The 27,407-nt window shown below is 40.2% G+C and overlaps 1 protein-coding gene across 1 annotated transcript; it reads left to right on the top strand.

Annotated features, from left to right (window-relative positions):
* Positions 1 to 25,380, top strand: LOC134577889 (myo-inositol 2-dehydrogenase-like). Its single transcript, XM_063436804.1, has 9 exons — positions 1 to 477; positions 8,276 to 8,857; positions 12,229 to 12,299; positions 13,554 to 13,662; positions 13,839 to 13,969; positions 15,261 to 15,368; positions 20,908 to 21,026; positions 22,693 to 22,846; positions 24,503 to 25,380. The coding sequence occupies exons 1-9, from the start codon at positions 233 to 235 to the stop codon at positions 24,649 to 24,651; spliced, it is 1,668 nt and encodes a 555-aa protein (XP_063292874.1). The 5' UTR covers positions 1 to 232; the 3' UTR covers positions 24,652 to 25,380.
* The last annotated feature ends 2,027 nt before the right edge of the window (positions 25,381 to 27,407 follow it).

The following is a 27,407-nucleotide window of genomic DNA, read 5'->3' as shown; positions in this document are numbered from 1 at the left end:
CTTTATACAGTCATCCTAAGCATTTTGTTTCCAAGAGAATTGTGTATCCACTTTGGAGATTAAAATGCCTAAGTTTCAAGTTAGAATTTTTTGTATAGCCATGCCTTGTCTGCATTTCACATGAAAAAGTTGCAGTCAAGAGAGGTCTGTCCAAAAGGAGTGTGTATGGACTGAGTCGTACCAGCCATATCCTTAAAACGGTATTGGTTTTACGGAGGCTAACACTTTCGTGATGGGTCGGAAAAAGAAGAGTTTACATGACTATGCTGCAGAATTCACTGATCTGACAGTGAAAAGACATTTAATTGAGCATAAGGATTCTGGGCAAACTTCATGGGTAGAAACACTGTATTGTAAATCATGTGAGATACCCATGCGTGTCAGGAGAGATCGAATACTGGAACACCTGGCCTCTGGAAGGCACTATAGAAACCGGAGACTCATTAAGCAGCATGGCAGCAGGGCCCCACTTCTCTTGTAAGTCTATTTTACTTTTAGTAGGCAGTTGTTTGAAGTAATGCTTCCTGTAGAAGGAATAAAAAAAATCAATGCTTTCAGTCTTCTATAAAATTACAAATCTTTATTTTTATCAGTTTTCTAACAGTTTGTGAATTTTATAATTAAATGCCAAAGTGGCCAAACTGCTAGGAAAGCTGACTTGGAGAATGTTTCCAGTTTGCCTATTTTGGACTTGTGTGTGTTTGTGAAGGGATGTAATTTGTGTAAAATGGGCAGGAGGGGAGGCATTTTTAATTTTTAATATTTTTTCTTTTTTTTTTGTTTCCCCTCCCTGCTTGTTACCTGGCCAGGGAGGGGGGCTATGGCATTCCCTGGTGGTCCAGTGGCATTGGCTGTGCAGTGGAGGGGGGCGGCAGCAAGCTGTTACTTACCTCCCAGCAGCTCCCTGTGTAAATCTCACGGCCTGCGTGCCGCGTGGAGCGTTGCCATGGTAACCCGTGGCAACGCTCTGCGGCCACGTGACTTGCGAGATTTAGACAGGGAGCTGCTGGGAATGTACATGCCACATGTAGTGGATGCAGTGTGTTTAGACAGGGGAGCTATGTGTGTAGTGGATGCAGTGTGTGTTTGTGTAGTGTGTGTATATAATGAATGCAGGGTGTGTTTGTGTAGTGTGTATAGTGAATGCAGTGTTTGTGTAGTGTGTATATAAAGTGAATGTAGTGTGTGTGTGTGTGTGTGTGTGTATAGTGAATGCAGTGTGTTTGTGTAGTCTGTTTATATAATGAATGCAGAGTGTGTGTTTGTATAGTGTGTGTGTGTATGTATATATCATGCAGTGTGTGCATTATATATACACACAGTGTGTTTGTATAGTGTGCGTTTGTGAAGGGATGTAATTTGTGTAAAATGGACAGGAGGGGGGGGGGGGCATTTTTTATTTTTAATGTTTTTTTTTTTGTGTTTTTTTTGTCCCCCCTCCCTGCTTGTCACCTGGCCAGGAACGGGGGCTATGGCATTCCCTGGTGCTCCAGTGACATTGGCTGTGCAGTGGGGGGGGGGGGGGGCGGCAGCAAGCTGTTACCTGCCTCCCAGCAGCTCCCTGTGTAAATCTTACGGCCTGCGTGCCGTGCAGAGCGTTGCCATGGTAACCCATGGCAACGATCTGCGGCTGCGAGATTTAGACAGGGAGATGGAGGGAGCTGCTGGGAATGTGCATGCCACATGTAGTGGATGCAGTGTGTTTAGACAGGGCAGCTGTGTGTGTGTGTGTGTGTGTGTGTGTATATATATATAATGAATGCAGGGTGTGTTTGTGTAGTGTGTATAGTGAATGCAGTGTTTGTGTAGTCTGTTTATATAATGAATGCAGAGTGTGTTTGTGCAGTGTGTGTGTGTGTGTTTGTGTAGTGTGTGTGTGTGTGTGTGTATATAGTGCAGTGTGTGTGTAGTGTAGGTGCATTATATATACACAAACACACACACAGTGTTTGTGAAGGGATGTAATTTGTGTAAAATGGGCAGGAGGGGAGGCATTTTTTATTTTTAATATTTTTTTTTTGTGCCCCCTCCCTGCTTGTTACCTCGCCAGGGAAAGGGGGACTATGGCGTTCCCTGGTGGTCCAGTGGCATTGGCTGTGCAGTGGGGGGGCCGGCAGCAAGCTGTTACTTACCTCCCAGCAGCTCACTTCATCTCCCTGTCTAAATCTCGCGAGTCACGTGGCCGCAGAACGTTGCCACGGGTTACCATGGCAACGCTCTGCGCGGCACGCAGGCCGTGAGATTTACACAGGGAGCTGCTGAGAGGTAACAGCTTGCTGCCGGCCCCCCCCACAGCACAGCCAATGCCACTGGACAACTGCTTGCTGCAGCCCCCCCAGGACCGCCGGGCTTGTAATGGGCCCAGCGGTCCTGGTATGTATTATCGGCATCTATATTGGCCGATACCGATATTGCCGAAAATACAGAATATCGGCTGATCCCTAATGTGGATGTTACTTTGACATACACCCCTTACCTAGAGATTGTTGCAGAGTGCAATGGTAATTGTGTTACCTGATAGCAGTGGCCTCTTTTAGCAGGATAATGCACCCTCCCACAGTGCAAAAATTGTTCAGGAATGGTTTGTGGAACATGACAAATAGTTCACAGTGTTTACTTGGCTTCTAAATTCTTCAGATCTCAATCCGATTGAGTATCTGTGGGATGTGCTGGATTAGCAAACCTTATCCATAGAGGACCCACTTTTCAACTTGCATGATTTAAAGGGTCTGCTGCTAATGTCTTGGTGCCATATACCACAGGACATATAACATTCAGAGGTCATGTGGAGTCCATTCCGTAACCCCTTAACGACGAGTGACGGACGAGGTCCGTCACTCAGGGGAAACCCTTAACGACGAGTGACGGACCTTGTCCGTCACCCGTTAAAATTAACCCCAGATCGCCGCGATCGCGGGGTTAATGGTGCTCCGGTCTGCCTCTGTATTAGAGGCAGACCGGGAGCACCGTATCCGGCTGTCCCAGTACATGTGCCCGCTCTGACAGCATGTCAGAGTGGGCACATGTGCTCAGTATACTCACCTTCCGCCTCCCTGCACTTCCGGGTTCACTGTGAAGTGCAGGGAGACGTATCAGTGCTTATCTGCCCCCTGTAAAAAAAATAAAGTTAAATTAAAATTCCACTCCCCTTTACCCAGTTTAATAAAAAATTAACCCCTTCCCTGCCAATTGATCACTGACTACAGTGATCAATTGGCAGGGATTTCATTTTACTATGATCTGACTTTTTTTTTGAACCCTCAGGGGTTAAATTTATTTTATTAATTAATATAAATATTTTAAAATGATAAATTTAGCTAGCTGGGGAGGGTAGAAGTTAGTGGGGAATTGGGGGATTTAGTGTTAAGCTAAATAGGGGTTAACGTTAAAAAAAGTTTTAAAATAAGCTTTAAAAAGTTTTAATAACGTTTAAGTAAAAAATAAAAAAACACCCCCCTTTACCCAGTCCAAATAAAAATTAACCCCTTCCCTGCCAGTCGATCACTGCCTACAGTGATCAAAATACAGATCACAGTATTATACTGTGATCTAATTTTTTTTTTAACCCCTGACGATTAACTTTTATTTATTTTTTAACCCTCGGGGGGTTAAATTTATTTAACTAATTTAAATATTGTTTAATTAAATATTTTGCTAGCTACGGTGGGTGGGAGTTATGGGAAAATGGGGAATTTACTGTTAGTGCTGCTAAAGAAAAAGCTTAGAAAAATGCTAAATCTGTAAAAAAAAAAAAAAAAAAAAGTTTTAAGAAAGTTTAGGAAACTTTAAAAAGTTAAAAACGCTCATTACCACTACACCTGGAACAAACTAGAGAAAAAATTATCCCACGCCAAGGTTCAAAATATGCCTTTTGAATTACCCCAGGGTGTATTCTTTAATAAATAGTATGTGTTTGTGCGAAAGTTTCAATAACCAACCATCTAAAATACTCCAAATTGGAACATGGACACAGCGTAAAACTTCAAAGTTAGAAAAAAAACTGGCTGCGTCTCAAATGTGCCCCTTCAACATCCACATATACCTGGCAAAGGTACATACGGGGGTATTGCTGTACTCAGACCACATAGCTGAGCAACATATGAAGTATTATACAGTTGTAGCACACATAAGGTTTGCAAAATATACTGTGCAAACTCACTTTGTGTGTCAAAATGGCAGAAAAAACGCTTATTACCAAAAAAAAATGATCCCACGCTAAGGTTCAAACTATGCCTTTTGAAATACCCTGGGATGTCTTCTTTAAGAAATGGTATGGCTTCATGGGGTATTTGGATTATATAGCCTGGTAAAATACTCTAAAATGGGACATGGGCACAGCGTAAAAATTTAAAGTTTGAAAAAAATGGAATGGCTGTGTCCCAAATGGTTTTACCGATATAATCGGCCGATATTCAGTATTTTCGGCAATATCGGTATTGGCCAATAGAGATACCGATATTGCCGATAATACCTCCCAGGACCGCCAGGCTCATTACAAGCCCGGCGGTCCTGGGGGGGGGGGCGGGTAGCAAGCGTTTACTCACCTTCCTCCAGCTCCCCAATGTAAATCTCGCGAGACCCGCGGCACGCTGCCGCGAGACTTACTCTGGGGAGGTGGAGGAGCTGCAGGGAGGTTAGTAAACGCTTGCTGCCCGCCCCCACAGCTCAGCCAATGCCACTGGACCACCAGGGATTTCTCCCCTCCCTGGCCAGGCAACAAGCAGGGAGGGGGGGCAACAAAAAATAAATAATAATGATTAAATATAAAAAAATAAAATAATTTAATATAAAAAAATTAATAAAAAATGACCCCTCACACACTCCATTATTATACACATACACTACACAAACACACTGTGTATATAATGCAGTGTTTATATAATGCAGTGTGTTTGTATAGTGTGTATATAATGCAGTGTTTGTATAGTGTGTGTTTGTATAGTGTGTGTTTGTATAGTGTGTGTTTGTATAGTGTGTGTTTGTAAGAATACCCCAGGGTGTATTCTTTAATAAATAGTATGTGTTTGTGCGAAAGTTTCAATAACCAACCATCTAAAATACTCCAAATTGGAACATGGACACAGCGTAAAACTTCAAAGTTAGAAAAAAAACTGGCTGCGTCTCAAATGTGCCCCTTCAACATCCACATATACCTGGCAAAGGTACATACGGGGGTATTGCTGTACTCAGACCACATAGCTGAGCAACATATGAAGTATTATACAGTTGTAGCACACATAAGGTTTGCAAAATATACTGTGCAAACTCACTTTGTGTGTCAAAATGGCAGAAAAAACGCTTATTACCACTACACTTGGCACAAGCTAGCGGAAAAATGATCCCACGCTAAGGTTCAAAATATGCCTTTTGAAATACCCTGGGGTGTCTACTTTAAGAAATGGTAGGCCTTTGTGGGGTAGTTTGAATTTAAAACCTGCGAAGATGCTTGGAAATTGCACATAGGCCCAGCGTCAAAATCCAAAGTTCTGTAAAAACTAATATGGCTTGGTCTCCTATATGGCACTGTAGCTTCACGAAATAGTGCCAAAGACATTCATTGGGGGTGTCTTTTTACTCTTTTTTACATAATTTGGGGGTTTTGAACTTAGTGGCACATATGAAATATTCAAAATGCCCAGCAAAAATGCAATCCGTATGTAAAAAAAAAATGCCCAAAATATTTTTTTACCACATACTTTGGCATTTATTGGTGGAAAAAAGGGGACATGCTAAGGCACAATATGCACCTTATGAGATACCCTGGAGTGTCTACTTTTACAAATGGTAGGCCTTTTTTTTTTTATGAACAGTCAAAGTGTTAAAATACCCCAAATGGAAGCATAGGCTCATTAAATCCGTCTCTCAAAACTCTACTGTGAATACTGAGAAGGACAGGTCTCCTGTATGGCACTGTAGCTTCCCGAAATAGTGCCAAAGACATACAATGGGGGTGTCTGGGGGGGGGGACCTACATGGTATTAGGCAGGTAGTAGTAATGTTGTGGCTGATCAGTGTATGCTATGTTTGGAACGAAAAGAACCTGTGAATGAAGGTGTTCAGAAATAGAATAGAAAAATTCCCAGACCTAATGAGAAAATTTGTACTTAGCTGCAAAAATCTATCAGTGTATTTGTGCACGACATCTCAGTATGTCATTTATCTTATTGACAGAAGTCTACCCTGACAATTGACGGATAATGGTAAAACCATTGTCCGTGTTTTATTTAAGGAAAGTTATGTATCATGACAAGTCCACTAGCAGGGAACCCAGGTAAGGCAGAATATTTATATTATTGTGCTTCTATCCTTCAAAAGAACAAAGAGTTCTACTTTTAAAGGTAACTAAGCAGAGGGTAAGATCTGAAACTTTGCTCAAGGTACACAGTTCTTCCAAAAAGTGTGCAACACAGAAAAGGCGAGTTTTAAGCCAGGAATTTCTTTAAAGTTACACAATGTGTGATGTCACAAACTGTACTACTACGCACCATGCAACAGCAGCAAAAAATGCCAAGACTTATGAAGCTAACTTCCTCAGCCAGGATGCTAACAACAAACAGAGAACATATGTAGAAGATGACTTGATCTTGTGAACACCTGTTTTTTTTGTTTTTTTTTATCTATAAATGAGTGAAGAGTTATTTGCACACAACCTGTTTTTTTTTTTTTTTGTTTTTTTTTATATTTACAATCAACCTTTTAAATGGACACTATAGTCACCAGAACAACTACAGCTTAATGTAGTTGTTCTGGTGAGTATAATAGCTCCCTTCAGGCATTTTTGTGCAATCACTGCCTTTGCAGAGAAAAAGTAAGCGTAATGACGTTTTTTTTTTTTTTTTATATATATATACAGAGTTGGGCCTAAAACGAAAAAAGGCAGTGTTTACATTGCCCCTAGGGACACCTCTAAGTGGCCACTCCTCAGATGGCTACCAGAGGGGCTGCACAGTAGGCAGCCCTGCCGTTCAGCGTCCACACACTCTGCATGGGGACTCTGAATTATCCTCATAGAGATGCAATGACTCAATGCATCTCTATGAGAAGGTGCTGATTGGCCAAAATTGTGTTTAGCCCTGCCCCCTTGACGATTTTAGCCAATCCAATGCCTTCCCCATGGATTGGCTAACAATTGTCATGTATGTGCAGTAGGTCCCCAATGTTTCTAATTGCGAAGCTTTAGATTTGGACAGAGATAATCTGTATTGATCATCTGAGAAGAGGTAGAGCCAATGCATCAAGTAGAATGTCTTGGGATTGGATTACAAGTAAGCGTAATGGCGTTTTTTTTTGTTATTTTTTTGTTATTATTATAAAGAGTTGGGCCTATAATGAAAAAGAAAGACACAGACTTTAAAAATAAATATATATATTTTTAAAGTTTGTGCTTGTTAAAAGCACAAATTTTGTATTTTCATCAGTTTCTTGTTGGTCCCAATCCTCTCTGCATGTTAGGAGTGTATAGGTGCTTCTTCAAATCCTTGCAAAGATTAGCACTTCTTCAGTTAAAATCTAGACGTTTGTGGAAGATACACTGCACTTATTACAGGTACACTCGATAAAAATGTACATTACACCCATGTTAGCATGTGGTTAACAATTGATGCAAATATTACAGTGATGTTTCCTGACTGGTTTCAGTATTGATGTACTGAGCTGAAATGAATTTATAGCTGAAAGCTTACTACATATTTTATGATAAGATTAAATGGATGTCAGAGACCTGGGACAAGAGGTGAAGGCTGAATAAAATTCCTGGCAATTGTCAAACAAATTGATTCTGAAGATTCGGTTAGTTCACAAATGAACTATATCAGAATCATCTCAGCCGAATCAGAATTAAAACCCTTTCAAAAAGGATTTTTTTATTTAGATGATTCTGCTTCGTTTGTGAACAAACTGCATTTTCAGAATTGATTTGTTTGACTGACAGAAATCTGATTCAGCTGAATCGCTTTAAACAAAATATCTGAAGCTGATATGTCAAAATTAAAGATTATATTGCATGGAGTATAAAATAACTACTGCTCGCACTTGCTATCTGTGGTCATTGGCATAATTTTGATCTCTTAGCCAAGTTAATATATGGCAGTGGGGGAGCATTGTGTGGTTTGAATCAGAAGGTGAAAATATGGCCTCAGGACAGGAAATGGGTTTGGCTTGAATGGCGATGGCGATAAATGAATTCTCAGGGAACGCCTAGGAAGGGCTGACACAATAGATTAGTGACAAATTGTGTAATTTGATATTTTCCATTTTTTTCTCCCTTTGTGATCAGATCTACAGGTGGAGATTTTGGAACATCCCTTCCAATGGCGCTGGACTTCTCTTCTCAGCCTTCATTTCTTCTTCCGACAAATCAATGCACTACTAGCAACTCAGCTCAAAGCAACTCAAATATAATATCTTCTCCATCGTCATACCGTCATCCACCCTTGCTGTCAGTTCACCCAAACACCATCAGTTCTACTTCAAATGTTAATTTGGTTAGGGAAGACCAAACACCTTCTACCTCTTCCACTCACCCATCATTTGTCTCCATCCATGTCCGAAATCCATCAGTGTCTTCAAAGCACACCAATCACAGGCACATAATTTCTGAAGCCTCCAGTAGTGTTCTCCCTGGAGGGCTGTATAATAACAACCGTTCTCAAGAACACCCCATTGGCCTAGCAGTGATTGATGTTGGCAATGCCAGCAAGGCACTGCTGCAAAGTTTGACAGAAGAAAATGGATGCTGCCTGTATTACATTGTGGAAGACCAGTTGTCAGAAGTGGAGAGAGCATTTAGTAGTGAATTATTAACAAAGACCAGGATATTGCAAGAGCAATATGTGGACATTGTTTTCAGTGACCATAGGTAAGATTGCATTCCAGTAAATAATGGAAACTGTTATGGCAAGAACAATGTCCAACCATATGGTGCCTATGTGTGACACTAACCTTGTTTTTAAGTTTTTCCACTTTTGTCTGAGCTCTGGTGGCCACCCATTGTAAATAGTTAAACCATTTTAAAGGTGTTTGACTTCTTAATTATGGTCAGCCATACTTCTTCCCATCTTCACTACAGCCGACAGAAGAGGGCCAGAAGCTCCTGTTTATGTGCTCTTGTTAGTTCTTCTCTGCTTTGCTCTGCGGTGCAGCATAAGCTGATTCCTCAACCAATAAGCTTAACAATTCACCAATGGACTTGGCTCAGGCAGTGAGCGTCCCTCTTTTTGTAGGATGTATGGGTGGTCGAGAGTGGTGTCCAGCAGACTTCAAGAAAGAAGGCAAACCATAAATTTTTTGTATCTGGCTAAACAATAATCTATACATATATTTTAAATTGTACAGATGCTAGCTAACAGCGAGCTTGTGTAGTGATTATTCTCTAAAAAGTGATACATTTATTACTTTTTCATGCCCGACAGTTTAAAGGGAAATTTGAAACACCAAAACTTTAGCTTAAAGAAAAACTTTACAAAGATGTATTCCTAAGACTAACATGTTCTTTAGACCCCTCAGCCCCCTCCTATATTTGTATAGGGTTAAATAATCCTTTATTCACTTACATTGGGGCTGGGTCACAGTCCACCTCTCCCATCGTCATCTGATTGGGGGTCCTAATGCTCATGCGCGGTAAGTGCTGCGTGAGCATTAGGCCTTCCCCATAGTTAAGCATTGCCTCACTGCTTTCCCAAGGGGTTTTCTCTGACATGGAAAGCGGGAGGACGTCCAGAGGCAGACTCAGTGAAATTCTTGGAAGCGCCTCTAGTGGCCTTATGGTAGACAGCCACCAGAGGCAGTCTTAGTGCTGCAATGTTAACATGCGATGAAGTGGTCTGGGTACCTATATTGTCCCTTTAATGAAGTGCCTTTGGTGTACAGAAAATGCCCCTGCTGCCTCATTGCTGAATTATTTTACACTTAAGTTAAATAACTTTGTTTATGCAGGCCTAGGTCTATCTCCTGCTCTCTAATAGCCCGCTAGAGCCGCCTGCAGCAGCCTTGTGTGTATGATTAAAGTTCCATTCAAGCAGAGCAGGAGACAAGACCACGTTTTCCTGTAGAATCTGATTGAAAATTAAACCATTTTTTTAATGGAGGCTATGTGAGTGACAGCCAGGGGAGCTGCAGCTGCATAAACAGAAGCAAACGTGACTTAACCCCTGAATGGAAGAAAATTGAGCAGTGAAACTGTAGAGATCTGATCTATACACTAAAACTGCTTCACAAAGCTAAAGATTGTTTGGATTTTCCCTTTAAAATCCATATGTCGGGCAAAATTAGATGGTGCTGATTTCATAGTCTGACATTTCCTATGTACTGTATATTGCTGTAGTGTATGTATCATTGCGTTTTATAGGGATAGACTGATTATCAGTCTGGCCGATATTATTGGCTGATATTCTGTATTTTCAGCAATATCGGTATTGGCCAATAAAGATACCGATAATGCAGACCAGGGTCCTGGGGGGTCCAGCACACTCTTACTTACCTTCCCAGCAGCTCCCTCCAGCTCCCCTGTCTAACTCTGCGGACGTTAGAGCGTTGCCACGGGTTACCATGGCAATGCTACGTGCGGCACGCAGGCCGCGAGAGTTAGACAGGGTAGCTGCCCCCTCTGCAGAGTCTATGCCACCGGACCACCAGGGAATGTCATATCCCCCCTCCCTGTCCAGGTAAGAAGCAGGGAGTGGGGACTAAAACAAAATGTAAAAAAAAATGTAATATAAAAAAAATAATGCCTCCCTCCCCCCATTTTACACACATTACATACCTTCATAAACACACACACACTCACTCTGCTTTCATTATATACACACACACTAAACAAACACATTGCATTCACTATACACACACTACACACTGCATTCACTATGCACACACTACACAAACACACACACTCTGCATTCATTATATACACAAACACACACTGCATTCACTATGCACACACTACACGAACATACACTGCATCCACTATACACACACTACATAAACACACTGCATTCACTATGCACACACTACACGAACATACACTGCATCCACTATACACACACTACATAAACACACTGCATTAACTATGCACACACTACACAAACACACACTCTGCATTCATTATATACACACACTCACTGCATTCACTATACACACACACTACACACACACTCACTGCATTCACTATACACACACTACACACACACTCACTGCATTCACTATACACACACTACACACACACTCACTGCATTCACTATACACACACTACAAACACACTCACTGCATTCACTATACACACACTACACAAACACACACTGCATCAACTATGCACACACTGCATCCACTACACAAACACAAACATACTGCATTCACTAATCAAATACTCTCACTGCATTCACTACACACACATCAATTCTTGAAAACAAAAAATTCTGACTGGCATGTATATTTTGTGCATTTACCTTAATAAAAAAAAAAGATTTTCTAAAAAAGAAATGCATAATAAACATGTTCAGTTAACAGCAGATTTGTGTAGAAATAGTTTATTTTTTCAAAATGGTAAATGTACAGAATATCAGTATCGGTAAGTTATCGGCTCTAAAAAATCAATATCGGTCGATCCCTAGCATTTTATTTATTTTATGTAATATTGAAGTTACCAACATATTGCTTAGAGATATAAATTGTACCTGGATCATTTTTTATGGTCCAGAATCTGAGTGCATCCCCTAATGCTTGTGCATGCAGCCGCAAACTGAAGAGCATTGTGGGTGCATTTTTTTAATTTTATTTTTTAACCTGTCATTTATTCATTTTGCAAAATAATGAGTGTTCAGTTAAAGCAAATTGTGACACTCACACACTTTCCCTATTTGGACTTTTGCATCAATGAGTGCCTTCTCCACCGCAGATGTTATTGGTTACATATCCTAAAATGCTTTGGCAGCTGGGAACTGTGTCATATCTCCAATGTTACTGTCCCAAAATCCTCTCTTCTCCAGAAGCTGGAATAGCAACATGGAAGACACAGTTGACCGCATGTGGGAGGGCAGAAATTGTCTTCGTTCTTTATATAAACAAAGCCAAAATTCAGTACTATGACAATAAGAGGTAAAGGACTGTTTAGAAAATCTAGACTTCAATTTATTAGGATAACATTTAAAATATTTTTTTTTACCATTTCAAGAATTGCTTTCTAGTATTTTCTGATACATTATTTGCTTTAAATCATTCCTGTTGTTGTTTTTTCAGGGTGTTGGGAGTTGTGATTTGTTCGCCTCCTGAAGTAGCAGCTGTGATGGTGTTGGAGAGCCTGAGGGCAGGTAAGGGCTCCGAGTTTCCATATGTGGTGGTCACATCTTGCCAGCATTAGTCATTACTGTGTTCTAATGACTAAGGTGTGCAATCCTCAGTGCTTGAGAGCTGGTAGAGGCACAGGCACTCATTGAGCCCAAGCATGCCAGTGTCGTTCACATTTACCTTGCTTCAGTTCTATATAATTGGGTAACAGGACAGGGCTGCAGTAATTACTGGTGTTCAATAAAATATGGCCATTATTGGGAGGACAAATAAAATCTGTTCTTTAATGTTTGTAAATGATTCCTATTACATTGATTCACTGTATTAGGCACCTAATGATTTTAGTTTGTTGGCTTTTTTTTTTGTTGTATTTTTTTTATCACAGTTATGACATTATGGTCATATTTAGAAAGATGTTAAGATTTTTCAGAAAGATTGTTTGCACGATGTATGCATTTTGGTTATTTGTTTACTTCTTAAAGGGACACTATAGTCACCTGAACAACTTTAGCAGCCTCACTGCTCAATCCTCTGTCATTTAGGAGTTAAATCCCTTTGTTTATGAACCCTAGTCACACCTCCCTGCATGTGACTTGCACAGCCTTCCATAAACACTTCCTGTAAAGAGAGCCCTATTTAGGCTTTCTTTATTGCAAGTTCTGTTTAATTACGATTTTCTTATCCCCTGCTATGTTAATAGCTTTCTAGACCCTGCAAGAGCCTCCTGTATGTGATTAAAGTTCAATTTAGAGATTGAGATACAATTATTTAAGGTAAATTACATCTGTTTGAAAGTGAAACCAGTTTTTTGTTTTTTTTTTTCATGCAGGCTCTGCCAATCATAGCTAGAGGAGGTGTGGCTTGGGCTGCATAAACAGAAACAATGTGATTTAACTCTTAAATGACAGTGAATTGAGCAGTGAAATTGCAGGGGAATGATCTATACACTAAAACTGCTTTATTTAGCTAAAGTAATTTAGGTGACTATAGTGTTCCTTTAAACAACCAAATGTATTGCAGTACTGTACAATCCGGTGTACACAACATGCTAAGAATTGAGATTTGGAAACTGCAGATAAGAGTCCTGCTTGAATGAGTTTAGTCGTGCCGAAATAATGCACCTGAAACCATAGACTAAGTGAAGAACATATGACTCATCTAGTACACAAAGGTTACAGATGCAGAATTCTTTTTTTTAACCCTTTAAATTTTGTAAAAATAAGGTTTTGTATAACATAAGGTTAAATTATACATTTCTTTTTGTGTGTTATTTCCAGGGAAAGCCGTACTTTGCGAAAAACTTTTGAGTTCTAACAGACAAACAGCAGAAGCGTGCTTTGATGAAGCAGACCGATATGGCAATCCCCTGGTCTGTGGCTTCTACAAGTAAGAGAAGACTTTTTTTTTTTTTTTAGTTTCTAGTCCACGTTTTACAGTTATCTTATGCTCACAAACTTTTGCTATTCAGTTGTTCATCACATTTTACTATGTAATGTATAAATGTCCTCTTGTCTTGTGTCCTAGTTGGGTGTCTTGCTAAATATATTTACTTACATACATAGGCGTTTTGACCCAGCGTTGAAGTTCCTGTATAAGAAAGTCCACAGTGGCAACTCACTTGGAAGAATTCAGAGAATATCATGTGTTAGCCGGACATATCCCCCTGCTTCACTCAGCAAGCTTAAAATGTCAGGTACTAGATTGTTTGCCTCTAATTCACATCATAACCAATTAATGAGCTGTGTCAGATGTGGCCATTGAGGGTTACAATCCCAAAACGTTTGAAGTGGAATCATCACTTTTAAAATCAGGACTATCCAACCTGCGGCCCCCCAGATGTTGCTGAACGACAACTCCCATGATTACCTGGCGATCTTTTTATTGAAAGAATCATGGGAGTTGTAGTTCAGCAACATCTGGGGAGCCGTAGGTTGGACAGCCCTATTTTAAATGTATTTGAAAGATTTAGCAGTTGATGTCACAATCCACACTACATTGCTCACATGAGCATTTCTCCACAGAGATGCACTAGCTCAGTGTATCTCTGTACGGAATGTTTGGTATCTTCATGCAGACTTGTTTCCTAGACTTGTTGAAGGAAAATATAGATTTTATTAAAGACAGGAGGCAAGTGTTATGCAATATTCTTTATTTCAGCACCAAAGGTTAATATGAACAAACAAGGTAGTATGTAAAGTAAAAATGACAACCAAACTATAGGTATCAGTGACAGCCAATCAAACTTAGCCAAGTCTATAAATAATATTCATAACAATAAGTCTGTAACCAACTCCTCTTTCACGCTGCAGTGAATCTTGAAGAATAACAAGTCAATATGGAAACTTTAGAATAATAGAAGAGCAATTTAAAATGGGAACCGACCTCCAATAAAGAAGCTGCAGACAGACAAAAGCTTGAAAATAATCACTGTAAAACAAAAAAGCAGACAATTAAAGATGTGAAATTCTAGACAGACAGAAGGCTTGTACTATGCACATAACTATATATGATTACACTGTTACAAAGTGGACATAGATAAATATGAAACAGGTTTAAAATAGAAAAATGTAAACGTCGATTCAGATAACCAGTCAGATGATTTAAACATGCCATTTAAAGAACCACCTGCCTGCAAAGCTTCAGTGAACGTGGCTCCTCTATTAGAGTGAATACCAAATACAGGTAGATGTATCAAGGACTGCCAACGAAGGACAATTTAATTCATCTTAGCTGATGTGGCAGAGGAAACCGGCAGAAAAGATTTTCAATATGAAATAAAGAATTAGGAAGGGGAATGATTGTGTAAACCAGTACATTCTTATCGGCTGTTGCTGAGACCTGTACCTGGAGTTTGTTTGGGACTTTTTTTCTTTCTTTGCATTTAAACTTTTTTGTTCATGTTAAAGTAACTCTTTAATCTGTGGCAGAACAGAGCCAATCTCTTGTTTGCAGAAGGATATATTTAATTTATCTCTCTCTATCAGGTGGAATTTTCTATAATGCTGCCTTACTTGATATTGATACTGCCAGCTGGTTACTGGGAGAGAGCGCTCCGGATACAATATTCTCTCTAGGACATGCTTTCTGTCAAGGTAAAAAAAAAAAAATTGCTTAACGCCGTTAGGGTGTCATAATGTCATAAGCGTATATTGAGATATATATATATATATAATCTCAAAATACACTTAAAATTATAAAGTGTGTGTGTGTGTGTGTGTGTGTGTATATATATATATATATATATATATATATATATATATGTGTGTAAGAAATTATGACCCTCTTACAAGGATATTCTTTTAGGGAATGTGTGACAAATAAGACACAAACACAAGTGTATAATAAAATGTATTGTTAATATTAATTTAAGGATACTGTTAGATTTTAAAAAGGATATACACGTTACACATTATAACCATAGTTAGTCCAAAACCAAAAGATAGATAATAAAAGGGCAATACTTAAACATTTCAATGGAGGTCTTCCCCTTGCGCCTTCATCTTGGGTAATCTGGGACAGACTATCAGTTCACCATGGCCCTGCTTGCTGTGCTGTCCTCTCCAAAGAGACAAAGAGAGAGCGAGCCTTCCTTGGATGTTGTCCTTTTGGAGACTGATTCTTGGAGTAATAAACTACAAGTCCCAGAATTCCTTTTCCCTCCCAAAAGTGGTTTATCCCGCCCTCTTTCTCCAGAGAGTTCCTTCTTTACACAAGTCTTTCCCTTTGATCTCTTCCCTCCAGCCATAGTGTAACATTGTGAAAGAAGTAACCAGTTAGGGTTGGTTTCTTGGTAGTTTGGACAGCTTGGGAAAACACACACTTCCATGGCTACACCTAGATGTTAATTACTTTGGTCTTCTGATAACATACATGGAATACTGGAAGGATGTAAGCTTTTGTTTTAGCTTGATGTTGTAAAATGCAATTGAAAGCTTTGATCCTTATCACAATGACCCCCAATGATATATATATATATACATACACACACACACACACACACACACACATTATTAAATATATGGTGTGTGTGTGTGTGTATATATTTATATCTTCAACGTGTATATTTATTTACTATATTTACTTGATTAATTATAATCCAAGGGACCTGCCTGACAACCCACGCAGAAATTCCATTGAATTTAATTTACATGCCCTATAGTTAACCCTGTAACGTTTCATAACACCATGAAACCTATACATGTGGGGTACTGTTGTACTCGTGAGACTTCGCTGGACATAAATATGAGTGTTTTAAAACTTGGAATGATGATGATATCAGTGATAGTGCAGCTTTTGTGTGAAAAATGCAAAAAACAAATATGAAAACTAACTTTGGCTAGCGTTTGTGACTAAGTAGTTACTACAAAAGACTGGACTTGGGGGGGCGTGGCTAGCTGAGCAGCTAAGCAGACGTGTATACAGAGAGCTCCTGGAAAATCAGCTAAAAAATACCTCAAAAGGCCACGAAAAGCCTGCAGAATAACGCCACAACCGGGCTCTTGGCGACCCTGAACCCCCCAAAGGAGAGATGGGGCGCAAACATAGAAAATTGCTGGCTTCTGAGGCTTCCAAAATGCCAGACATTAGGTGGTCGTTCGATAGGCCGCAACAGCCAGCCAAGATGGCGCCTAGCAGGCCTCGAGGCTCCAGTGAATCAGAGATGTCCCCGGACGAGGAGGCACCAGAAACAACACAAGCCCCTAGTGGGATATACAGAAAAGATGACTCTGATTCAGATACATCACCCTCTACCAAAGGGGATATCAAAAGGCTCCTGCTCGAACTCCGAGGAGTCTGGAAGAAGGACCTGGATGAGGTCCGCGGAGAACTGGGCGGCATCAGGGCCCGCATCGGAGCGGTAGAGACCCGAGAAGTGGAACGCAGTGACACCCTGGCAGAGACCCAGGTTAATGTAGAGGACCTCTCCCAGTAGCTCCAGCGACTCACCCGCACCATGGAGGCTAGGCACCGAAAGAAGAACATACGCATCCGCGGGGTGCCTGAAACAGTAGGGCCCGAAGCAGTGCTGGAGTTCGCTAACAAACTGGCCACAGTGATGGAGGTGAGGGAAGAGGGAGGGCTGCCGCCAATAGCTATGGCGTTCCGGATCCGAAAGGCTGCGACGGCCCCAGTGGACGCCCCCAGGGACATAATCGCTGTCACTCGGAACACAGCGGTGAAAACAGCGATCCTGACCCGCTCACGGAATACACCCCACACCGAGGTGGATAGCTGCCTCGTCAGAATCTTCGATGACTTACCATTTGCGGTCCTGTAGGAGAGACGTAAATTTATGCCAACCACCAAACTGCTTAGAGACCACGGAATCAGGTACCGGTGGGGAGCGTCGGGTACCCTGGTAGTGCCACACGGGGAAACAGTACTATCGCTCTCCGTCACAGATGACCCCACGGACTTTCTGAGGCGACTCCAGATACCGCAGCTGCAGCCCGCTCCACTAGGAGCGAACCGAGCTCACCCCGCGGAGAAACTCACCACCGAGAGAGGAGGAAAGACTGGCATGGCGACGGCGGCGGAACGGCGATTCACACAAGGGCAACCTCCATAGTGCGGCTAGCCCGGAAGAAAGAACGCAGCCGATAAGACTGTCCATACCCCATATGAACCGCTACAGCAAACCACCAGACTGAGAAACTTTGAACTCGACATGAGTCGTTACAGGTCACCAGATCTTAAACTTTATACAAGAGGTTACAAGTTTATACCAGACAGTTTTCCCTTTTCCTTCTTTCCCACTTTCTTTTTTGTTTTTCAAACTCTACATGAGACACTAAGTACTTTAAACTGCTCACGTTAAACTCTAGGTGAGAGGCAAGAGAGCTATACCAATATGTATATCTTTACCTCTGCACCAGCTGACCAAGGATGGCCCCAAAGAAGACAACATACTACTCTAAAATGTTTATTTTTATAATTTTTTATTTCTAAACTGTAGTTATGAGAGGGATGTCCCTAACCTGTTTTTTCTTAATCAACCCCACAAGAGCAACCAGTGTGAGGTACCACAAATATTTTGAGGGCTGTAAATGTCTATAGGGCTCTGTAGATAACATACTACTTTAAAATGTTTCTTTTTATAATTTTTTATTTCTAAACTATAGTTATGAGAATGTTACACTAGTAGGTATACCAATCGCTCTATATGAGCCGTCCGAGGGATGTCCCTAACCTGTTTTCTTCATTAACCCCTCAAGAGCAGCTAGGGTGAGGTACCACAAATGTCTTGAGGGCTGTAAATGTCTATAGGGCTCTGTAGATAACATACTACTCTAAAATGTTTTATTTTTATAATTGTTTATTTCTAAACTGTAGGTATGAGAATGTTACTCTAGCAGGTATACCAATCGCTCTATATGTGCCGTCCGAGGGATGTCCCTTACCTGTCTTTTCTTAATTAACCCCACAAGAGCAGCTAGTGTGAGGTACCACAAATGTCTTAAGGGCTGTGGGTATCTATAGGGCTCTGTAGATAGCATACTACTCTAAAATGTTTATTTTTATACATTTTTATAATTTTTTATTTCTAAACTGTAGTTATGAGAATGTTACACTAGCAGGTATACCAATCGCTCTATATGAGCTGTCCGAGGGATGTCCCTAACCTGTTTTTTCATAATCATCCCAACAAGAGCAGCTAGTCTGGGTTACCTCAAATGTTTTAAGGGCTGTAAATGTCTATAGGGCTCTACAACCCCCACCTGAGCTGCCACCGTACTCATCCGGGTCCGAGACACGAGCACTAACTACTAAGATAGGGGGGGACCATAACGGGGGCACAAAAGGGACGGAGGGAGACGGCCTACGTGAGGAACACAGAAGGGAGAACGGAGAGATGAACAGGTCAACAGTGGGTGACAAATAGGGACCAGACATACGATCAGGCACCACAACGCCACAGGATCTGGGGGACCTCCCAGTCCATAAATAAGACTGTAAGGAGACCACTCACGGACAGGCCCGCCAAATAACAGCGGGAGACTCATTGAGAGACAACCGGGTGACCCGAAAACCAAAAGAGACAAAAAAAGAGACTGAAGGGGAGGAGGGAGCGAAGAAGGGCAAGGGCTGGTAGGCACATGTACCACCCAATGGAACAAGAGAGACACCTCACGAATAGTGGGATAGAGATGACACCCACGACTGAGGAACGAGAACAAGATAAGAGGGAACCTCAGGGGGACACATAAGGGGATCCATACAGTAACCCAATAGCCTAACCACAGGGGACCCACCTGCTCAATCGCAATTGATTATTATATACCACTGAAGTATAGAGATGCTTGTTTCTTATGTCTGTATTATTCATTTATATGTTTGCTTTTATTCTTTTTGAACTGGAAATTGTATACTATTACCACAAACCGTGGAAATTTTCCACAACAAAAATAAAGAATTAAAAAAAAAAAAAAAGACTGGACTTACCCAATTCTGCATACCCTGGGTTGTCTACTTTTGTGAATAGTATGATGGGGGGGGGGGGGGGGGGGAGAGAGGGGTAAATCTCATTCCTGGGCTTTCATACAGTCTTAAAGGCAGCTTAACCAATCTGGCAAATTTGAATGTGTAAAAAACTAAATGGGCAAGCCCTATATTTGACCCTGTAACTGTCAAAAACTCCATAAAACCTGTACATGTAGGGTACTGTTTTACTCATGAGTAGTCGCTAAAACAAATTGAGTGTTTTAGAGCAGTAAAATGTATAATGACGATGATATAATCAATGAAAGTGCAGTCTTTGTGTAAAAAATGCAAAACATTTATATGAACGCTAACTTTGGCCAGGGTTTGTGACCAAGTGATCACAATTTATATGAACGCTAACTTTGGCCAGGGTTTGTGACCTACAAAAGACTGGACATACCTCATTTTGAAGACCATGGGTTGTCTAATTTTACAAATGATACGCATTGCTGGGGTTAATTTTCATTCCTGGACTGCCATACAGTCCCAGAAGAAGACAGCATAGGCCCAGCAAACCAACCTGGCAAATTTCAATGTGTATAAGTAAAAAAAGGGAAATCTCTACTTTTGACCCTGTGACTCTCCAAAATATCATAAAACCTGTACATAGTGGGTACTTTTGTACTTGTGAGACATCGCTGAATACAAATATATGTAATTTATTGCAGTAAAAACAAACCGTATTATGATATTAACAGTTAAAATGTCATGCAGAACTTGAAAAATGAAATGTCTTAATTTCTCAAAGTTTTTAAAATGTTATTCATATTAAATTATGTTTCATGTATAAATATTTGATATGACATACTAAAAGCCCTGTTTCTCCTGAACAAAATATATATAATATGTGTGGATGTACTTAATATGAAAGAGTTGAATTATGGTTGAACAGCGCAAATTCCAGGTTTTGTTTACATTTTGTTTTGATCACAACTTGTACAACTGACACCATCCTCAAGGGCTTAAGACCAATAATGTTTTCTTTATTATTAAATGTATCTGTTGATCTTTATTTTATATATATTTGTAACCATTAAAATTAACATTTAAGGGAAGTTTGTGACATAAATATTGCAAGGGGAATGTTTGTAAATGGATGTATTGTCAGGAAGTTCCTTGTTTTTATTCATGTAATTTCTGGTTATTTAGAGGTGGCAGCGATGAAGGATGCAGACACTGTAACCATCAGTATGAAGTTTGCCAGTGGAACCATTGTCAGTTTAGACATTAGCCAGCACTGCACAAAAGCTTGTGACCAGAGAATAGAGGTAACCCTCCTTCATTAGCTCTTGCCCCATCTCTGTGTTTGTAACATTAAAGGGACACTATAGTCACCAGAACAACTACAGCTTATTGAATTTGTTCTGGTGAGTAGAATCATTACCTTCAGGCTTTTTGTTGTAAACACTGTCTTTTTCAGAGAAAATGCAGTGTTTACATTACAGCCTAGTGATAACATCACTGGCCACTCTTCAGATGGCTGTTAGAGATCCTTCCTGGGTCATGGCTGCCTAAAATGCATCCGAACATTCAGTATCTCCTCCCTCTGCATGCAGACACTGAACTTTCCTCATAGAGATTCATTGATTCAATCCATCTCTATGAGGAGATGCTGATTGGCCAGGGCTGTGTTTCAATCATGCTGGCTCTGCCCGTGATCTGCCTCCTTCACAGTCTCAGCCAATCCTATGGGGAAGCATTGTGATTGGATCAGGCTACCGCTTTTAATGATGTCAACAGACTGCCTGTTTTTCTGAGTCTAACAGCATGCAGAGTTACAGCTTTAGGCTTGAATACAGTAAGATTTTGCTATATTGAGCTAGGCATGAGGGGCCCAGGGGGGCTAGATGGTGGTGTTAACACTATAGCACTACAACACTACATGTTTGTGTTCCTGACCCTATAGTGATCCTTTAATGAATAGTGTAACCTTTGAATTTAATATAAATTGCATAAGGTTTACCACGTCTACTTTTCTGTACTGTACGGTTTGGCTAATTAAAGTGAAACTGTACTTTTTACATCTAGCAAATTTAACATCTAGTAAATATGAGGTAGGCAACCTTCTGCACTCCAGATGTCGTGGACAATATCTTCCTTGATGCTTTGCCAGCATTAAGACTGTAAGAGCATTATGGGAGATGTAGTCCTTAACATCTGGAGTGCCGACGGTTGCCTACCCTTGTACTAGATTGTTAATTATGGAGGGCATTGGATTGGCAGATTGTGGCTAGCACCACAAAGGTTCTGCGTGTCTCTGTGAGAATGTCTGATTGGATACTATTTAATGGAACACTCCAAACACCTTTAGCTGGGCAGTGGATTGTCCCTTTAATGTCAGTTAATAGTAATATTTATAAGTTAACCACATATTCACTGCTGAACAGTGGGTTACAGATACACTCCTCTATGCCACTGAATTTCCAGTCTCTAATGCTTATATTAATGTGTTATAATGCAAGATTTCCTTATCTGTACCTTTTTATTTGACAGGTTTTAATTTAATATTTTTGGAGAAGCTTTTCAAATGATTCTGTATTTTTGGATAAACTTTTAAAAGTATTTTTTTCATAATATTTAAATGTAAAAAAAATTGTATGTATACAATATCATTTTTTACATTTCAATATTTTGAAAAAAAAATATTTTAAAAGTGCATGCAAAATTTGAAATTATTTAAAAAGCGTATCCAAAAATATTAAATCAAGGCCATAGAGGGGTGTTTTCACCAGAGAAGGAATTGTGTTGAATTAAGAACTTATTTGCCAAAGTAGGTGAAATGGAGAAATTCTCCTAACTATGTATTTTTACAACTTGGCTTGTTGCCTACATTTTGAAATTACATTTTCAGTTCAATGCAATTCACTTGTTGCATTACATTAAAAAGTTCTAAGGCTGTGTTTTTTTCGCTTTTTTTTATTTTATTATTATTAGCTGTATGGTTCCCAAGGTTCTCTACGTGTAGACAATCAAAACCCACTGGGCATTGTCGAGAATGGCACAACATTCCCATCTGCTCAAACACAGGATGAAAGATACAAGGATGCATACAAAGAACTTTTCCGCCATTTTCTTAGAACCATTAAGGGTCAGTAATGTTTGTTTTATTAGAACAATTCATGTATACTATTTGTTGTTTTAAAAACTGTAAAGCATAAAGAAAGAGATTGGTAAAATACTGCAATAATCTTTTTTTTAAAAGTACACTATAGGCACCAAAACACATTTAGCTTAATGAAGCAGTTTTGGTGTATAGAACATGTCCTTGCAGTCTTGCTCAATTCTGCACCATTTCGGAGTTAAATCACTATGTATATACAGCCTGTATCACACCTCCTTACACAATTTTTCTAAACACCTTCTGAAAGGGAACCTAGAAATTCTAGGCACCTTTATTGCACATTCTGTTTTAATCTAGGATTTCTTGTCTCCTGTTTTTTTAATAACCTCTGAAGCCTCATGTGTGTTATTAAAATTCAATGTGTAAAGGAGGAGATCAAAATATCTAAAGCAAGTTAACATCTGATTACAAACGTTTTTTGTGCAGGCTGTGTTTAAAAGTGATTTAAAGGAACACTATAGTCACCTAAATTACTTTAGCTAAATAACGCAGTTTTAGTGTATAGATCATTCCCCTGCAATTTCACTGCACAATTCACTGTCATTTAGGAGTTAAATCACTTTGTTTCTGTTTATGCAGCCCTAGCCACACCTCCCCTGGCTATGATTGACAGAGCCTGCATGAAAACGAAAAAACTGGTTTCACTTTTAAACAGATGTAATTTACCTTAAATAATTGTATCTCAATCTCTAAATTGAACTTTAATCACATACAGGAGGCTCTTGCAGGGTCTAGCAAGCTATTACCATAACAGGGGATAAGAAAATCTTAATTAAACAGAACTTGCAATAAAGAAAGCCTAAATAGGGTTCTCTTTACAGGAAGTGTTTATGGAAGGCTGTGCAAGTCACATGCAGGGAGGTATGACTAGAGAAACTGCTATGTTTACACTGCAGGGTTAATCCAGCCTCTAGTGGCTGCCTCCCTGACAGCCACTAGAGGCCGCCTCTGCGATTTACACTGAGTAAATCGCACTTATCTGATGCTGGATGTCCTCACAGAGTCCAGGGTCAAATAAGTTTCCAAAAGGAAAGCACTGAGTAATGCTTTCCTATGGGCAGGTTTGAATGCGCGCTCTGCTCCTGCTGCACATGCGCATTCGGCTCCATTCGGGAGCTGACATTGGTGGGGGAGGAGACATAACCAGTGCAGAGGGAGCCCGGCACTGGAATAAAGTAAGTGGCTGAAGGGATTTTAACCCCTTTAGTGCCAAGGGAGGGGGGGGGGCTCTATTGCCAGGAAAACAGTTTTTTTTTTCCTGGCACTAGAGGATCCCTTTTAACTCCTTAATGGCAGAGGATTGAGCAGTGAGACTGCAGGGGCATGAGCTACACACAAAAACTGCTTCATTAAGCTAAAGTTGTTTTGATGCCTATAATGTCCCTTTAAAGCACTATAGGAAAAGCAATTCTTGACCTGAAAAGCTAATCTAGTGCTGATAGCCATCCTTCATGTCTGTGTTAGTTACTGTGATTTTCTCTTTGAGGCCTGCTTAACTTTTATTTGTTGGCATGTCTATTACCCAAAGTTAGACAGTTTGTTTCTATTGCATTTTAGAACATAGTTGATAGGAGACTGTAATGAGAAATTATTGATTTAATATTGTGACTCTTTCTGTTCTAGGGAAGGAGCAGCCAGTTATCACTAAAGAGCAGTACATTTGTGCCCTACAGGTAGCGGCAGCTGCAGAGCAATCCTTCCAGAATGGCTCCGCTGTGGATCTACGCAGCGAAGTGGTAGATGTTTCAATCATAAAGACGGAGATTGTGTGAGCCAGTAGCAGTATGTGCAAAGAATTCTTGGTGGTTTCACCTTCGTGTGACCATTAACGTTCTTCGTGTGGTGACCTCCAGTCATTACATCTGCTAAGCAGTGTTAATACAAGCCTACCGTAATAATCAATATCTCCTTTGTTAGAGCAGTATAAACCATTCTTTGCCGCAATTTCTTAGGTTCTTCAGTGGGAATCTAATGATGGTCTTCCTGCCCAGATGTTTTGTTACTGCCCTATTCTAATCTCTGGTGTATTATTGTTCTTTAAACTTGAAACTTTTTGCATAAGTAGTGAAGAAAATTGGGTGGCTACCTTTAGGACATCTAAGGGAAGTAGCAGAATTCACAATTCCTAAAATACACTCTATCCAAGCTTCCACCTCATCTCTATGATTAGCAACACAGGACCAGTGACAAGGAATCAATTTTACATTTTTAATTTAGTTTTGCCAGCTTGCGTTCCTCTCACTGCCTGTACACATTGTATATTAGAAGGAATCGGTCATGTACTGAGCACCATTTGAGAAATCAAATACTCAAACATAGTTTGTTTATTTGGAACAGCTCAATGACAATAATTTACCATGCTGTTCAGACACAAGTTGAATTGTCTCTTACAGAGGTGTATAGTCAATCATTTAAGGGCATTACACCGTATGCACTTAATATACACTTGTATGTTAATGTATTCTCTGAAATATGTTTTAAGAAAAATGAAAGGGAGTGTACCCCTGTCTCCTAAATTCCTTGATAATCCTCCGACAAATCTTTTTGATACTGGAAGTCTGTTAAAATGATTGTTTTTCTACCAATATTTATATGTAAAAATAGGCTGCTTTATGCTATGCATTTCAAAGACCAAAAAAAAAGAAAAACCAAACAAACCCAAATGTTTTATTGTCTATTTGTCTCTGGTTAAAGAGCTGCTAAACTTTAATAATAACTTTCACTACCATGGTCAGAGAAGAAGTTATTTTTAAACTGCACCCAAAATGGCGAAAGGAGACATTATAAGACACGTTCACTGGAGTGTGCACTGCTTTTTATGCAGTATATATTAAGTAAAGTTAAATAATCTAAAATGGAAAGCAATACCAAAGACCAAATACAGTAAAACTCCCCAGAGTTCTAACGGTCCTTTTTAATCACAACCCATGCTGTGGTTTAAAACAATTGTGTTTAAAACAGTGTCCCTGTGCTCATTTGCATGTGAAGCTTTGAATTCTGGCATCGGTGTGGAAATATGATTTATTACGTTTACGTGCCTGAGGAGACTTTCCAAAGTCTAACTTAAGATATGCATATAATGCACGTGTGTGTGTGTGTGTGTGTATGTGTATATATATATATATATATATATATATATATACACACACACACACACACACACACACACACAAAAAACAAGGTCCTGCACTCACTCGTCAGTTGTACTTGCCAAGGTGCTCCTCCAGCCTTTTAACAATACATGCACTCGAAGAAGGGCACTCACTGGTCTTCTTAATTTGCAAACTTTATTCACCAATGTTCAGTAACTTTACAGTATCATCAACGTTTCAGTCCTCATCCTAAACTGACAGGGGAAGTGAATAACATTGGTTATATTGTTACAACGGCACCTGTCATGAGGTGGGATATATTAGGCAGCAAGTGAACAGTCAGTTCTTGAATTTTATGTGTTGGAAGCAGGAAAAATGGGCAAGTGAAAATATCTGGGTAAACTTTGACAAGGGACAAATAGTGATGGCTAGACAGCTAGGTTTAGAGCAACATTAAAGCGGCAAGTCTTGTGGTTTGTTCCAGTATGCAGTGGTTAGTACCTACCAAAACTGGTGCAAGGAAGGACAACCGGTGAACCGGCATCAGCGTCATGGGCTCCCATGGCTCATTGATGCACGTGGGGAGTAAAGGCTAGCTCATCTGGTCCGTCCACTCAGAAGAGCCACTGTAGATCAAATTGCTGAAAATGTTAATGATGGCCATGATAGAAAGGTGTCAGAATACACAGTGCAGTATCGCAGTTTGCTACATATGGGTTGCGTGGCCGCAGACCAGTAATGGGCAGTAAGAGTGCCCATGATGACCCCTGTTTACCTCCTGAAACTACTTCAACGGGAAGGTGAGCATCAGAACTGGACCATGGAGCAATGGAAGAGGTCTGATGAATCACGTTTTATTTTAGATCAGGTGGATACCCAGGTGCGTGTGTGTCCATTTACCTGGGGAAAAGATGGCAGCAGGATGCACTATGAAAGTAGGCAGGCCAGTGAAGGCAGTGTTATGCTCTTGGCAATGTTTTGCTGGGAAACCTTCATTTGTTTGAATGCTTCTTTCACATGTACCACCTAGCTAGAGATTATTGAAGACCACGTATAGCCCTTCATGTCAATGGTGTTCCCTGATGGCAGTGGCCTCTTTCAGCAGTTTAAAGCACCCTGCCAGTCTGCAAAAATTGTTCAGGAATGGTTTGAGGAACATGATAAAGAGTTTGAGGTATTTCCTTGGCTTCCAAATTCCCCAGATCTCAATCTAATTGAGCATCTGTGGGATGTGCTGGAACAAGAAATCTGATCCATGGAAGTCCCACCCCACAACTTGCAGGACTTAAAGGATCTGCTTCTAATGTATTGGTGCTAGATTCCACAGGACTTGTTCAGATATCTTGTGGAGTTCATATCTCGCTGAACTGTTTTGGCAGTGCAGGGGGGACCTACAAAACATTAGACTGGTGTTTTTAATGGTGTGACTGATCAGT

The sequence above is a fragment of the Pelobates fuscus genome, chromosome 11, assembly GCF_036172605.1.
Source record: "Pelobates fuscus isolate aPelFus1 chromosome 11, aPelFus1.pri, whole genome shotgun sequence".
In the NCBI taxonomy this organism is placed as follows: Eukaryota; Metazoa; Chordata; class Amphibia; order Anura; family Pelobatidae; genus Pelobates; species Pelobates fuscus.
The sequence above is the reverse complement of the archived record's forward strand: the minus strand, read 5'-3'. Positions and strand labels throughout refer to the sequence as shown.